The following is a 13455-nucleotide window of genomic DNA, read 5'->3' on the forward strand; positions in this document are numbered from 1 at the left end:
AGACATGAATATGAGCGAGACATCATGCAGAGTTTGCAACCCTTAAATTCATCAAAGTCCGTCCCCGCATTTCATCTTGTTTTTGTCTGGTGTATGAAAGAGAAATGAATAAATATATTCCCTGTGTCCCTATGTGTGCCACAGATAGAAAGCCCTGCGCTGCCACCGAGGACAGTAAAATGTAATAAAACTCAGCACTAATCCAGAGTTGGCTTTCTGCTTCTTCCTGAAGTACAATGACAGCCCTTCTCTGCTGAGTTATTGTCCACCATAAAAACCACAAAGAAACAGGTGGGAGGTGTATCTCCCTCCTGAGTCTGTTTACCTTTTTACTTTCCCACAGTATTGAAGTCTCAGCACATTTTCTTACAATGTAGAAAAAAGCAAATATAGATATAAGAGTTCAAACACAATGTCCTTGGGGTCGAAGCTTGTTCCGCGATCACATTGTCAGCTGCGGCACTTATCAGCGGCTGTCGTATCACTGTGGATGCACCAGGTTTGCTTGGCTTCATGCACGTCACAGTCACATTGTTCCACTAAACAAAGGTCCTGTTTTGTATGCTGTACTGTAGGGGTGTTTTTGACATTCAAATTATATTGAAACGCTGCCCTCTGCAGAATATTTAGCAAAACTACAGCAGGCCCATTTCACGGAGTGTTGTGTCTCAGACAAAAAATGACCAAGCATATTAGTTAAAAACACTTAAACAGCTACATTATTTGACAAAGCAGCCTCACTTCAAAGTCCATGTGGTAGCTGTTACTGAACTTCATGACATCTGTTCTGCATCTGCTGATGGAGATCCTTCGATATAATGGAAAGCTGCAGAGCGGCTTAAAGGACATTGTGGTGAGGTTGTTCTGTCATCTGCCTTTTCCAAGGTCAAGAATAAAAGCTTAAGGTAAGTTATTCACAAAACACATGCAAACTTCAGAATAATAATGATAAAATCTGTATTTCGATTCGCTGGCAAAGTAACATGTAAGATCAAACAAACATCCTGTCCTGTCAAAATTTACAATTTTACTGCCACACATGAAATAGGAACTGAGGAAATAGCCCTTCCTGTCCTGCTGTGTAACCCCAGCTGATGCTACACTGATAAACTGGAATAAAGTATAAACACACAGAGAGAGAGAAAGAGAGAGAGAGAGAGAGAGAGAGAGAGAGAGAGAGAGAGAACAAACATTTCTATTGCATCGGATGGATCGGGGTTGTGAATGTGGACATTGAGTTCCATAAAGGGGATCTGGAAGCTGTGTCGGTAGTTGTGTCCAGCCTGGCCCATTCCTGCACATAAACACACAGGTACAAGCTGTTTAAGATCTGGGCTTTATGCAATTTCCTGCAGCATAACTCATATCGCTTTTACTGTTAAAAGAGATTCCCTTTGTCTGGGTACCTGAATGCAGCGCGACACATATCACTTTCATAACTGCTGATACATCATCCTAAATACGTCCCATTTTCTGCTAATCCCTGGACACGAGTGTGGTCTACATTCTTTTCTCTTTTGTAGAAATCTGCTTTTAATCTTTGGTGTAATGAAGCAAGGACTTTAGTGAAAGTGAAATGAGGTAGATATGTCCTGCCTTCCTCTGTGGGGGGATTTTTCCTATTTCTTCCTGCTGTAACCTCTTCTGTTACTTCCTCTTTACCGCACTGACAGAGTCCCTATGTTCACAATTTCTGATGTCGCCACAATGGACCAATTATGCTTTTTTTTTGCAGTTCTATCTGTCAGACCTCGGCACCACCACTATGACCTCCAATAAAGTAAAAATGGGGGTGGAAGCACATCTTCAGGCCTCTTGCTCTGCCCACCACCGCTGACCAGTGAAAGAGTAGCATGCACTGAAAGAGCAAATATTGGCGAGAAGGAGCCGTTTGAGCCTCAGTCAGACCCGGATTCACAGGTGGAGTCTGTTGTGCACCAAAATCAAGGACAAGCAGATGTGACAGAATGGCACAGAATGGTAGTGGTTGTGAAACATACAAAAATATCTGCAACTGTGCTGCAGTGTGTTCACATTGTCACACTGTTATTAAGTAATTATGTGCCAGAGGTCAAATCAAAGTTTGCTAAAGATGATTACGTCTGGCTGAGATTTTTATATTATGTTACACCAAAATTAGCACATATATGCAGGTTTTGTAAACATGGGTAAACCGCTGAAATTCCGTTTCCATTGCCAGGAGACAGGTTTGAATTACTGTTTGGTCTTCATGAATGCACCAGAAAACCGGGAACAGTAGAAAGCAGCACAGAGGCCAGAGACAACATTACTGGAGTTACTTTTACCGACTGAATCAACGACAACATCCGGAACTTCAGCACACGTCATAGCATCACTCTGGAAAAGGGGCGAAAATCAGCGTGTCCACCCACAGGTCATGTTTCCATCAGTGCCAATCAGAGCTGGAGCTGATAAATACCCTTAACTCCAGCTGAGTCATTTGACCCGGGAATGAATGCCAATTGTAGCTTTTCACACTGGAGACAAAAGCCAGATGTTAGTGGGTGTTAGTGGGATAGTGAGACAGCGAGTGGCTTTCCAATTTATGATGGACTAAATGTAACTTGGCCGGAGCATGTTTGAATGTCAGATTTCAGGGAAGTGTACATGCATCTCCCTCCAGTGACAGACTTTGCACAGATACAAGTATAACCAAGGCCAGACATTTTAGGGGACATAAGCTTGAAAAAAACATATTGTTCAGTGGAGACGACCTTTAAATATTCAGTTCCCGTCATGGCTGTTTTCATGATAGCTGGTTAGTCTTTCCGCCAGCTGGAAATGACAGCATTATGTCCTCTAAGACGGTTGTTCAGGAGCACAGAGAGAAGGAGAGAGCCTTTAGTCTAATGGGAGCCCTTCATCAAGCCAGTTAATGAAAGTGATTACAGCTAATGAGAGGCGGATCCAACCCCCTGCACGACAGCACTAATAAGGAATATGCGTGGGCTGACAGTATGCTTGGTGGTCGGTGGTGTGTGTGTACATATGTTCAGCTGTGTGTGCATGAGTGTGTGTGTGTGTGTGTGTGTGTGTGTGTGTGTGTTTACAGCATAGGGATCAGGGAAGTTTACAGTTATTGGTCACACTGAATCTACAGGAGAAACATTGAGGCCTCAGAAATACCACAAATAAAAAGAAAGAGGAAGACTGATGTCACATGTTATTTGATGCCTGTGTCGAAATGAATGCTGCTGCTATTGCAAAGTTTAACACGTTTCAAGGATAAGTCTGGTCATATGTTTTTTCTTATTGTCAACAAATCACATGAAATGTCAGCAAACAGCACTATGCATGAACAGTCTCATCCCTTCGTTACGATAATTATGGGCACTGCAGGTGATTTTGAGTCAACCCCACACACACCGTCCTGCTGCTGTAGATGTGCTGTGCCTCCCTGTATGCACATGGATGACAATAAAGCCGTTTTTTTATGTCTTAAATGGTCAAAACACCAAATGAATATTAATCCACAGGTGAAAATAGTCTTCAACAAATGTACATTTACTCAAATAGGAGTAAATGTATTCTCCTATAGATGCTCCTGGTGGGGACACTGGCAACACCAGTGTCCAGCTGGACACTGGAGTTGCCAAGAACTCCAGTGTCCAGCTGTTTTAGCAAAATATTTAGCCTTTTTCAAAGATGAAACCCTATATTTGTAACCTGTTTCAAAGATCAATGTCTTCTGCAGACTGAGTGCCACAGACAGTCTGGGGGACTAATAAAGTAAAAAGAGACAGACTAGCAAACAGTTGATTTTGGTCTTTTCTTGGTTTTAGTCTCTTCATGGGATTTGCTGACAAAAACAAAAACCCAGCAAGCCTTATCCTTTAATTACCAGTCCTGTAAAATCAGCCTGAAATGCATATCCACTGTAAGTGCTGCTACCATTGAGTAATAGAAGTTTGAACACACTGAAGTAGAAGGTTTTTATTTCCACCTTAATATTTTTTTTTTTCTTTTTTTTTTTTGTAAATAGATGCCAGCCGATGACTATATCTGAGCCTTATTAACTGGAACAACAGCGGGATCAGCACATGAAGCCTTTCTCTAGTTTGAGTTGGTTAAAATTGATGACAATACAACAGACAGGTATGTCTAGGCCTTCTCCAAAAAAAATGGTCATTTATTATAGATATGTATACTTATATTTAGGCTATTTATCTTTGCACTCAGGCCATTTACTATATTCATCATTTCAAACCCTGTATAGTTTCCCTATTGACACTAAATACCTTGATTTAGCTGTAAATTACCCACTGAAGCAGCATATTCTCATTTTTGATATTTCATTGCTACATGAAGTGCCAGTCATCTGCACAATCAGTGGCAACTGGCTCAATCTTTACGCAAAAGAAGAGAACACGGCTTTGCCTGTCCACACAGACTCTCATTGGTTATTGGCAGCTGTAGACATGACATGGAATTGGTCAAGTGAGGTGTCAATCGGAGTGCAGCGGCCATCCTGAGACCAACATGTCACCTATGTGTAGAAGCTTACTTCAGTTATAATGGAGAAAACATGGAACATTAGGACAGTGTAACCAGATTGTTTTTGTCGTGTTATTGATTGTTGGATCACTGTGAGACTTCACTGGTGAGTTACCTTAGTTTTATAATGGCTTGTTTGTTTGTTGTTGGTGCTGACTGTGCAGCTGCTGTGATTGTTTTCCAGTGATGTCGGGCACGAGTACTTGTCATTAGACAGGCAGAGCGCTTAACACTGTTAAGGGGTTTTAACTCAAAGTGTTGTAATAGTACAAAGGAAAAGGAAGCTTCTGCAAGCTTGAACATTATTTTTATTAGCAATTGTAGGTTCAGCTCTCGTTTCATATTTACCTGCGAGGTGATGCTTGTACGCCTCAATGTAAGGTCTGCAAAAAAACAAACAAAAAAAGGAAGTGGTTTGTATCAGAATGTCTCTTCGCTTGGAATATTCATGCATTGCACTGTGCAACTGTGAAAATGACCTAAAAGGCATTAGAAAAAGCTGAATGAACAGACAATCAACTAGCAATGAATGCCATCATAAACTCACCAACAACATGGTCCTTAGCATGAACCTGAGTCCAGAACTGTGCATCCTGTCTGAAACAGTACCACAATATTAATGCAGCAATGCAATAATGCATTTTGTGTATTATGTTGTATGAAAATCAACTTGATAGCCCCAAATCAGAGATAAATAAAGACAAATAATATGAAATGAAACAGTATCTATTGTTGCCAACTTGAGGAACATATTTTCAGTTCACGCTGCCTCTAAATGTCGCTCGTGTGTCATGGCTGTCATGGGGCTCACAGTAAATCTCACTCAGTGATAACCTTAGGAGGACAACACTATTCTGCATAGACAAACAGTCATTTAATGGTCTAAACTTTACCATCCTTAAGCCTTATGAGCACTTAAAGGACGATACCTTTTCTTCTTTTCTTCGGCTGCTGCTTTTACTGTAAAGAAGGGTGAAAAGACATCAGAGAGGAAATGACACATTTCACAAAGGAAGCCTATCACAACAGCATAAACGAATCTGTGAGAAAGCAAAGATTCATGTGTGAAATACCTTTTCTGTGTGCAACCACAGCCACAAGCACAGCTGAACAGAGGAACAATACCACAGCAGAGGCAGAGCCCAGTACAAGAGGCCAGTCCACACCAGACACATCTGCAGACATCACACTGGCATTATTGTGAGATACAAAAGTGATTGTGAGTGAGATATTAGATTTTTTTTTTTCATGGTCACTGGAGTGGAAGCATGATTCAGGGTACCTGTTGCTACCTCACCTGCTAAATAATGGGCTTCCTTGCAGCTGAGGCAGCTGCGATGCCTTTTAATTTTGCAGGAAGTCTGAGTCATTTTTTTGTCTTTACTCCCTGCCACTGAAAATTAGCATTCAATAAAACCTCATATGAAGTAACGACATGCTATCATAGGTCTACCTGGTGATGATGGAGCAGAAGTTCCTGAAAGACAAGAAAAGAGGCAAACAGTCAAATTCTGTGTTAAATGACACTCTAACTAAGCCACACACATAGCACAAAGCTTCAATCTGTACCTTTGGTTACAGCCAAAGGGAGGCTGCGCTCAGAGTTGCTCCACTTGCTCCCCAGGAGGACACTGTACTGGCACTGGTACAAAGCCACCAGAGTGTCCTGGACTGGCACTGGGAAGGTGGCTTGATGGTGGATCAAGGTGGCATGGTGAGTGGTGACAGGAAGTTCACTATCAGCCAGGTAGAGGGAGAACACAGCACCAGGGTACGCTGCCGAGCCTGTGCACAGCAAATGTCCCACGTCTGTCTGCTGCTGGAGAACAAGGGTGGGCACTGGCAATGCGTCTGGCAATGGACAAAAACAGAGCAAACATTAGCCAGAGTGAAAGGTGCTGCCATGTGTATCAATAGAAAAAAACACGAGTTCTCACCACTTAAGTGTGAATATTTATTGCTTTTGGATGATTTTGGACTGTTGATCAGACAAAACAAGAAATTAAAATATGTCAAGTTTGACTTATATTGAAATATTGTGATAGTGGACCTATTTTCTGACATTTTAGAAACAAAACAATTTCTTAATTCATTCAGAAAAATTAGCAGATTAATACATAATGAAAATAATTAGATCAGTCAAAAGCTGCATATAATAATTATCAACTGGAATATTTGTGTCACAAAGCTTGTGTCATAATAGCTAGAATATTTAATTCATAAACTCAAATCTCAAACTGACAAAAAAAAATATCCGTGAGCAATAAAATAAGAATGACGACTTTGATCAATTGAGCTGGACCAAGTTAATCAGAAGAAAATCCAACATAGTGTAAATAAGCAGGTCTGTGAACATCAGCTTTTAGTAACGATTTAAAGGAAGTCAATGGGGTAACAAGGTTCTACAGTTTGAGGGCCCTGAGAACAAAGCGTCACGTGGAACACCCTCACCTGTTATAGTGATTTGAATCATGTTGCTGACAGTTGAATTAACCAGTCCCCTTTTTTCGGTGGTCTGGTAGAGGCAGGAGTACTCGCCCTCTTCTCCTCCCGTCACTGGCCCCACAGTGAAGACTCCCGGCTGCGGTTCAGGGTTTGATAGCTCACTGGCCTGAGATTGTGGGACAATGGATGTCACCCCTGTTCCCTCAGGACTCCTCAGCAAAAAGAAGGTCACTGGTTTACTGTTGTAACTGGACTGGGACTGAGGCTGGAGCAGAAGGGAGGGGGCTGAGCAGCTGAAGGATAGCATGTCCCCACGTTTTACTGCACCGGTAGAGGGCTGCACAGACAGGACTGGAGGGGGGAAAGAGGGTATGGAGCGAGTAGGGGCGGCATCTGGAGAAGAACAGAAAAGGAGGGGAAAATGAAACAATTATCTCTGTGTTTCTGTGGCCTCGTTACTTTTACATATTTCATTCAGTGAAGCAAAGTCCTTCAAAACCTGAGACAATGCTAACGACTTTGGTTTGCCACAGTTTCCAGACATACGTCCCCCTCTAACTGTCAACATTGTGTTTGATGTGTGTGTGTGTGTGTGTGTGTGTGTGTGTGTGTGTGTGCAGGGGTGTGTGGTTTCTATATGAAGGGCAGGATGTAACTACCACTAAACACACCCACGGAGCGGAGGACAATAAGAGACCACAGAGTGCACCTGCATGCAGCAGTGTGTTTTGAGGTTTGGAGAGGAGCGGATGGGAGTGTTTATTATTTTATACTACATGTCGAATTAGGACTGGGTGCAGATTGAACAGATTAACTCCTAATTATTCTTTTGTTGCGCTTTTAATAAAGTGTGGCGCCGCAGGTTAAACCCTATATTCTCTTCTTTCAGTTTATGACAGTAATGATTTGTGTGATATGTTTGTGTTTTTTAAAACAACCATGAAGTGTGTGTGTGGTAGGTTGAAATGCAAGTAATACAGACACCTCTTTGGTGCTCCAGCTGCAAATATGGACTGAAAGCACTGTAACGACCCTCCTGGTCCTTGTACAGACAGCAGAAGAGTTCAGGTTGGACTGAATCCAGGTCCTCTACTCTCACAGTGAACTGGACCTCCTTGGCAGCAGACCTCAGCTCCCGTGAGTCCACCTCAGTGAATGAAAAAGCACAGAGAAAAATGAAATCACAGGATAGCCCAGTGGTAGCACAAAACACGACAGAAAATACACAAACACACCCCAAAAATCCTTTACCTTCTCTCTGTGATGGTACAACATGAATAGAAGCCCGTGCTGGCCCTCTGGGGCCCGGCAGACAAGAGCCACTGAGTCCTTTGTCCTCAAATAGATGTCAAGTTCAGGTGGTGGGAGAGTGGGAGAGGAAGTGGAAGCTGATAATCCTCCTAGACAAGTGAAAGGTACAGCATATTGTACAGCAGGAATCAGTTGAGTTTCACAAGTCCTTTCGAGCTGTGGCAACAGTGCAGCTCTAAGTTGCAACATGTGGTGACGCTCACTTTGTACCAAACGGCTGATTGCAGCTGATGAGAAAATTCAGAACTCGAAATAGTGAAAATGCCCATAACTTAAATATTTAGTGCATTTGCAGCACACAGTTTCTGTTAATGAGGATACATTTTAGGGCAATTTCAACATTGTTTACTTCTTATTTATCACCCAGAAATCATTAAATAGTTATTTGAAGTGGAAACATATTGTTGATTTTTTTTAGCTGTAAGACAAAACCAAAGAAATCATGTGGTCAGGAACACCCACAGGATGATACTTACCCCAGAGTTGTAGAGAAGTAAATAGCAGAGTGTATATCCAAAGTGATTGTCCACCACGAACAACCTGCATCTTTGACCCAAGAAGAAGACTGAATGAGTTTTGAAGTTTTGAGCTAATCTCTCTCTCTCTCTCTCCCTCCCTCTCTCTCTCTCTCTCTCTCTCTCTCTCTCTCTGTTTTCTTAATACGTATGACATCCTCTTGAAGACAGAACGATGGGGGAAGTAAAGTGTAAACACACTTCCTTTTTGGGAGTCCACGAGCTGAATTGCATGGCATGATGAGAATAAATAGAGGCAGGCCTGCGTCTCACTGAACGGTATGTAAAAAATGTTTCTCTGTCAGGAACTGAACGGAGACACAGCAAAGAAAATACTCCCTGACATGTCGTCTGGTGCCGTTAGGACGTGATGGCTGTGCTTGATAATTGTGAAGGAATTTTCTATCACAGACCTTCTGTACAGTTTGGAGCCCAGAGGTCTCATTGTTGGAGAACACAGAGACCTCAGACAGCCACACATTAACACCATATCTAGAGACCACTCTAGCAGACAGCAGATAGGAAGTCTCTCTCTGTTCTTGCTATGGAGGTAACCAAGGTCTTATAGACAAACTGTACAGACATAGACCGGACCAATTCAGGGAGGATTGCTTGAGTTCACGTTTTAATAAGGAATTAGGTCAAAGTGTCCTCAGTTAGAGGGTAGGAGCTGATGTTTGGTTTTGGCTATCCAATAGAGTACCACAAATGTAGAAGGCAGATATAGAATATCCATAATAGGGAATAATTCAAGGAGTAGAAGGAAAAACATGTGACATTGGGGGTATTAATACACCCCATTAGAAGGGACATCTTCAGGATTTGGTGTGGCACTACCTTGGTTCACTTGTGGACATTGTGTTGCTCATCAACTTCTCCTTGATGCACCAAGCCTGCAATAAATAACTTCTGCAGAAGACATATGAAGTCTCCCGGTGAACTCCTTCCTTCAGGATCAGGATCAGGATCAGGATACAGAACTTCCACCACAATAATGAGATGCTTTCAAGTTCTCCTCAAACATATCTGCTGTCACCTCAAATCCTCGATCATAAATCAAAGTTGTGCTGAAAATCAGCCTCAGTGAGTAAATGTTAGCCTTTCACATTGTCCTTGTCTACTAGATGTTTAAGCCCATTAGTGTCTTTTTGTATGTATGTGTGTGTGTGTGTGTGTGTGTGTGTGTGTGTGTTTGTATTGTTTTCTTACTGGTGTAACTGGCCTGCATCTCTCCAAAACATAAAATATGGAAAGTTTTCTTTGGAAAAATTGGTCTGAAAACAACTTTATTAGAGTCCACACAATAGCTGGTCCTTTGTTGTTCAAAGCAGGCTTAAAACTGTGGGGAGAAAAGTTAGCAGCTCTGTCTCCAGACAATGGATGAAAAGTGAAACTGGACAATAGTGACCAAGAATTTGCTTACTGTTAGATGGAACAAGATGTTTATAAACTCTATATCAACAACTCCAAACTTGAACCTCTGTGAAGCAGAAGTAGTTTTCGTTTGCGCAACAGAGGGAAGAGAGTCGAACGCAGAATTAAAGCGCACACTCTCAATGTAATTCAATTCCTTCAAGAATCTCCTCTGAGGACGATATTTTAGAAGTGCTTGTTTGAGTGCGTCATTGATATCTAAACAAGTATGTGCAGGGACGCAAACACAATGGTGTGTGTCAAGTACAGAGAAAATGGAGTGGTTACTGGTGAGCTGGTGGTGTATAGAAGAAGAAGATGAGTAATTGTTTCTAAATATAATCCCAAATTTCCCCATTTTAACCATGCTTATTTGCAGGAAGGCGTAAGAAGAGAGACAAGCTTCTTGTCTTTGTGTTACACATGACAGAGTAGACATTTTCAGACATACTTGTGCCCTTAAATACACACTTGTTTGAAATGCAGCTCACGATCTGCATGCATGCATCACCACCGCCTCTTAAATCCATCAGGAGGTAATCTTGAGGTGGATATATTACACTGCTCATTTACACAACAAACAGTCAGTCATATTTCAGCATCATAATCCCAATCATCAGCATACAGTACAATGCAAAGTACGATTTCTTTTCTCCAGACAGTAGCACAACATCTCCTCATAAATCAGGGATTTTACATGCATGCGATCCCGGAACTGCTGCTTTCTGTTCCACTATCTTATTACGAGTATTCACCCTCCGTCCTGGGTCTAAAACCGTCTCTGATAAGAGCCTAAAATTAGAGGGTGTTGAGAAATACTTCCACCCCGGCACAAAGACCAAAGGGGTGCCACCAGAAACAGGAGACATGATTTAAGACCACTCACCTTAGCTCTGGGAAATGCATGTCTGTCCATTTGCTGTAAATCACAGAAATGTGAAGTAATATTCGGACATGAAACTGAGTCACAACTGTTGTTCCACTTTCTTCACGTCAAACCTTTATTCTTAGCTTGTTTCTTTTCTCTTTTTTTTTGCATATTAGAGACTGATATAAAAATAAAACCAGAGTCATCATGTAACAGCAAGTTTGTGGAAGTCTGAATAAATGCAGCGTTTCATAATACTGTGCAAAGGACTAAAGCATGATATAAACATATAGACACGTCAGAGGTCTGCAACCCTGAAAGTCCTTCACATTTCTAGCAGCATATAAACATTTCATAAAGTGTTTAGAACAGACTATAATGTAGCTGTGAGCAGATTAAAGTGTTTATTAATGTATTTGTCAACAACCATAACTCCTCCTGTGAGTACACATACCGTTAGTGGAGGCTGGTGCTGCATAAACAGATAATAATGACCATCATTACATGGCACAGCTGAAACAGTATTAAATACTACATGTCTTTGTGAGAGAAGTTAGAATTGCTAAATGTTTATATACTGTTTGTAAATGCAGCTATTGGATGGAACAGACAGGCTATGGTGTTTATTATCCCTTGTCCTTTCCTCTGGCAGCAGTAGGTTAAAGTTTAATTTTTTCCTGTAGAAAAACCTCACCATCTACTCCATGGATTGGCACCAAATTTTGTGCGGACATTAATGGCTAGCAGACGGTAAGTCCTGCTGGCGTTGGTGATTCTCTGACATCAGATTTTTTTTTTTTCTCCCACAAATCTTTAGTTTGTCACATTCCCATCAGTCTCAGCTGTACATTTATTGCTAATTATCACTTGTTAACATGCTAACATGCTAAATTGTGATTGTGAACATGGTTGACCTACTTAACTTCAGCATGTTAGCTTTGCCATTTTGCACATGCTTAGCCTCTAAATGAAGATCCGTTTTTATTCACAAGCCACTTTTTGCACTTATGAAAATCTTACATTTTCTTGCAGTTAGTTTGTTGTGTGGAGTTTTGCTGAGATGAAATGTCAGGATATGGCTTCTTAATAGCCAATGTGTATATTTATACCTCTGTCCACCCTGAGCTCACTGTGGCACTGTGAACCGTTGTGCTAACAAACACTTCAGTGAAGCTGACAAAGTGATGACAAACTGAGTGGGAGGTGAGGGGAAAGTGGTCCTCTACAGCAGCGCTTCCCTTTGCTTCCGGGTTGGGGGGCTCCGTCCATCAGCATCACTCCTCCTCTCGCGCGCAGCACCAGCACCTACGAGCTCTTGTGGCACACGCGCGCGCAGCCCGAGCTGTTTCCAAACAACATGGTGCTACGGTGAGTCACGTCGGGGTGAAACACCCCGAAAGAAGACTGATAAAGCAGCAGGGGGATGGACGAAGACTTTATTCCTGAGCCGGAGCAGCTGCTGACATTTGTAAGGAAACTCAAAGATGTGTTCGACGTGTGTGACGAGGACTCAGACGGGTTTATCCACCCGGCACACTTGGTGCAGTTGGGCTCTCAGTTTGGTCAAGCAGAACAGGTGAGGATACGTGTGGGCCTTCACTAATTGTTTATTTACTATCCTTTTCCTTAACTATAGGCTCTCCTCCGCCATAACAGTGAAGTAAGGTGCCACAGACGTCGCCACACGCCCTCACTTTTATCTGAAGCTCAGTGGACAACCGTACCTGACCTCGTGGAAAGATAGAAATGCAGGTTTTCACGTTGTCATATGATGGAAAGGCTTACTCAGCGACAGAGAGGGTTCGTGATTGAACTTTTCCCGGTTGGAGCCAAAGCAGAAAGAAGTGTTGGTTCCTTAGCAGTGCAGTGGGAACAGTGGGAACAGTGGGAACAGCTATGGCACCCCAGTAAAACAGCCTTCTGCTGCTCTACCTCTCTGAAGAAGATAGTTGGCAAGTTGTCCTGGAGCTGCAAAATGTTTACTGGACACACTGGTGGAAATATTAACATTTTTTCATTACTTTAATAAGTGCAGACTGTTAGACTAAATTTTGTGACCTGGTGTGGGGATTCAGGTAAAAACCATTATTCTCTTCATTTGGCAAAATCCAATAAAAAAAGAGACAAGGCTGATTTGTGAATGATAACTACTGAGCAAACCGGCCCAGCAGAGGAGTGCAGTAAAGCTAGAGACTGATAAACTGGCCACACTGAGGTATTGAGTCATGTCAGTTTAGTTCTGAAATGGTGGTTTTGTTGTGTATGTTGATCGATCAGTAACTAAAGGTGAAGTGTTTGAAGTCATTTAAAGAATGTGATGTTATTACATTTGTCCACCAGAGACCACTCATGATATTGTTTTTCAGCTTTTATGACATTCCTTGGTAA

At 42.0% G+C, this 13455-nt stretch overlaps 2 protein-coding genes across 3 annotated transcripts in view; one reads left to right on the top strand and one right to left on the bottom strand.

Moving 5' to 3' along the window:
• Window positions 1–368: 368 nt before the first annotated feature.
• LOC143319751 (uncharacterized) lies at window positions 369–11110 on the bottom strand. The gene is made up of 12 exons (XM_076728942.1): window positions 11086–11110; window positions 8748–8817; window positions 8212–8360; window positions 7945–8107; window positions 6967–7353; window positions 6085–6366; window positions 5969–5992; window positions 5589–5690; window positions 5445–5475; window positions 5063–5112; window positions 4864–4898; window positions 369–1294 (listed from the first exon to the last, which is right to left on the bottom strand). The coding sequence occupies exons 2-12, from the start codon at window positions 8815–8817 to the stop codon at window positions 1196–1198; spliced, it is 1392 nt and encodes a 463-aa protein (XP_076585057.1). The 5' UTR covers window positions 11086–11110; the 3' UTR covers window positions 369–1195.
• A 1257-nt stretch (window positions 11111–12367) lies between these two features.
• The window catches only part of rab11fip4b (RAB11 family interacting protein 4 (class II) b), a 58186-nt gene continuing 57098 nt past the window's right edge, over window positions 12368–13455 (top strand). For both annotated transcript variants that reach the window (XM_076728314.1, XM_076728315.1), the window contains exon 1: window positions 12368–12643. In XM_076728314.1, the coding sequence (XP_076584429.1) occupies window positions 12491–12643 (153 nt within the window). In that variant the 5' untranslated portion in view covers window positions 12368–12490. The remainder of the gene's footprint in view (window positions 12644–13455) is intronic.

The sequence above is a fragment of the Chaetodon auriga genome, chromosome 4 (assembly GCF_051107435.1).
Source record: "Chaetodon auriga isolate fChaAug3 chromosome 4, fChaAug3.hap1, whole genome shotgun sequence".
Taxonomy (NCBI): Eukaryota; Metazoa; Chordata; class Actinopteri; order Chaetodontiformes; family Chaetodontidae; genus Chaetodon; species Chaetodon auriga.

Bases quoted from the DNA above. Each gene is read 5' to 3' on its own strand.
- LOC143319751 (XM_076728942.1), bottom strand. From the start codon at position 8,817: ATGCAGGTTGTTCGTGGTGGACAATCACTTTGGATATACACTCTGCTA. The intron at 6,367-6,966 runs GTGAGGGTGTTC...GTCCATTGCCAG, and splicing joins GATTCAAATCACTATAACAG to ACGCATTGCCAGTGCCCACC. The intron at 4,899-5,062 runs GTGAGTTTATGA...GTTTTTTTGCAG, and splicing joins TGCTAAGGACCATGTTGTTG to ACCTTACATTGAGGCGTACA.